The 2,500-nt window shown below is 39.7% G+C and overlaps 1 protein-coding gene across 1 annotated transcript in view; it reads right to left on the bottom strand.

Annotated features, from left to right (window-relative positions):
- LOC143037218 (apolipoprotein D-like) overlaps nucleotides 1-2,500 on the bottom strand; it is a 9,097-nt gene that overhangs the window by 4,842 nt on the left and 1,755 nt on the right. The window contains exon 2 of the mRNA XM_076205338.1: nucleotides 2,139-2,226. Coding sequence (XP_076061453.1) covers nucleotides 2,139-2,226 — 88 coding nt within the window. The remainder of the gene's footprint in view (nucleotides 1-2,138; nucleotides 2,227-2,500) is intronic.

The raw sequence follows: 2,500 nt of genomic DNA, 5'->3' as shown, positions 1-2,500 counted from the left end.
ATCCGACCTAGATATGGACCAAAAGGTCTCCTGTCGGCATGCTCCGCCTTTGTAATCCTTTGTTTGGAGTATTCCTGGTGTTTATGTGAAGAAGCGAGAACTGGACGATAGGGTTACTGATCTAACAGAGTGGTTGGGTGCATGTGTTTATATGGTACGGAAATGGATTAAATACCATATCAATATAAGTATTTTGATAACAATAACCGGCGCTTCTATCCTTGGGGACCGTATTACACCAGGGATATGGGAGTCATGGAGGTAGTTCAAATGGTTTAAGGAGGGAAGGGGGATAGTAGACGTGATCAGATTTTTTTTTTTTTTTTTTTTTTTTTTTACTTTTTCCTTTAGATTGGTTTCCAATCATAAGAGACACTAAGTGACTCTGGTCCGTAGAGATGTCACTAAACTCCCAGTAATATCGACTGCATAAAACATACAGTCAGTCAATATGAGGACCACAATGATTTAATCATTCCCCCGGAAGCTTCTCGAAGATGAATGAAATCGTCTGCCGTAAGTCGGAACAAAATCCCTACATGTGCCAAATTTGTCCTTATAAGCAGTTCACAGTTAATAGAAACTGTTTTATCCCAGCTATTTCTTAAGCCTTTATTGCCCCGAGGCTCCTCAAAGCTACATAAAACCACAAAGTTCTTAAAGATGCAATTTGTCTCTTGAGACAGGAAAAGGTTAATGTAAAATGAGGAAAGTGAAAACGAGGAAAACGATGAATGAAGCTTTTTTGATATGGTATATTGAGGTTGTGTGAACAAGTGGCAAATGCAATGGACGACTCATATTGATGAAAGAAAAAAGATGAGGAAGACCGTAAAGGAACGGACTTGGAAAGGAAGAAAACATTCTTGGAGTAAGGAAATTTGCTGAAGGGAATGGAGGAAATATAGAGTAAAGGTTAAGGGGAGGATCAAGAAATAGAAAAGAAGAAAGGTATGTTACGGTTGACCGAAGAAGGGGATTTGGCCAGGAGAGAGAGAATGTAAGGTTGTTTATGTGATACTGTTCATGAAGATGGCAGAAGGCGAAGAGATAAAAAATTACGACTGGAGACGCTCAACCACGACATTTGATCTTTGATTCCTAATGCAACTTGGAGCCACCAGTAGTCACTGGATATGATCCTAGGTTCACATGGTATGAAGAGAGATCGAAACAGACACGCCACAACGGCAAACTCCTAGCCCATGACGGAAGGGCGAATCCGAGTAGAATCCTATTTTCTGTCCTCTAGATAGGAAACTGGACTGGCTATCCCTTAGCTCTTCTCATGGGACTGAGGGAGCCAGAGAGTAGTGCCCTTGCTGTGTGGAACTGTTTGCTGTTATCTTCTTATTGTGAGAGTGTGAAATGTGGCCCTTGCCCGTCCTTAGGCAAACGCTGCTCCTCTATATCTAAAGTCCAGCACCTGTGTACTCTCCCTACACTTCGTCCCTTATTGGCCAAATGCTGATATCTTGGCTCATTACGTTCACCAGAGTTACCAGTGATCTCAAGCTGGTAAATGATAGTAAAACATTGCTAAAACCACTTTACTTAATGATGTATAGCCAATGAAGAAAGTGCCAGAAGTAGGATATGGTGAAGATGAAAACTGATAAATGTGCGGAGTAACAAAGACCGATAAGATTGGGAATGAAAGAATGAGAGAGAGCACGAAAGTAGTGGAGCTATCAAAAATGGTACAAGAAAAAAAATGCATTGGTACGGCCACGTGATGAGAAGAAACGAGGTATATGTAGGGAGACGAATGATAAATGCATTGGTACGGCCACGTGATGAGAAGAAACGAGGTATATGTAGGGAGAAGAATGATGGAATCGGAGTTGCAATGAAGGAAAGTGAGAGAGAAACCATAGTCGAGGTGGATGGACTGCATATGGGGGAACTATCATAAATATCGACCCCACACAGATATGGGAAAAGATGTACAAAGAAAGAAGAAAATACATGGATAATTTAATGAATAAACAAGGTATAAAATTCAAGTTAACTTCATAAATAACTATAGAAACACAATACCTGTAAAATACAACAGTTATACAACAAACATATGAGTATCCATGCTAACGAGAAATGTAACACAGCATGGGATCAGATTGCATAGGGTTGCTACATACCAATGTCTGTATACTCGGTGTAGACGCATCGCTGACCTTCCGCGTACAGGGTTGGGAATCTCTCTATCTCGAACCAGGTACCCACATACTATGAACAAAAAATATTTTGATTAAACACGTAGTATATCGTCCAATTATTTATATATATGTATTCCATGAAGCATATAATTTGGGGTGTTTGATAAGTCAGATCAAGTTAGATAACACTGGTCAACAAAGAATTTGTCCCAAGAAAAGTAATATCTATGTGTATTTTTGCATGCAAAATCCAAAAACAATGTCCATTTCTTTTTCCATCACCCACAGTTTTTGTGTTCCGCGATGTTACTTTACGTGTGTTACGTGGGATAAATTTCAATCAA

This window comes from Oratosquilla oratoria, chromosome 22 (genome assembly GCF_046742065.1).
Source record: "Oratosquilla oratoria isolate Oo_2021 chromosome 22, ASM4674206v1, whole genome shotgun sequence".
NCBI classification, from domain to species: domain Eukaryota; kingdom Metazoa; phylum Arthropoda; class Malacostraca; order Stomatopoda; family Squillidae; genus Oratosquilla; species Oratosquilla oratoria.
This window is presented reverse-complemented; position numbering and strand designations above follow the sequence as displayed.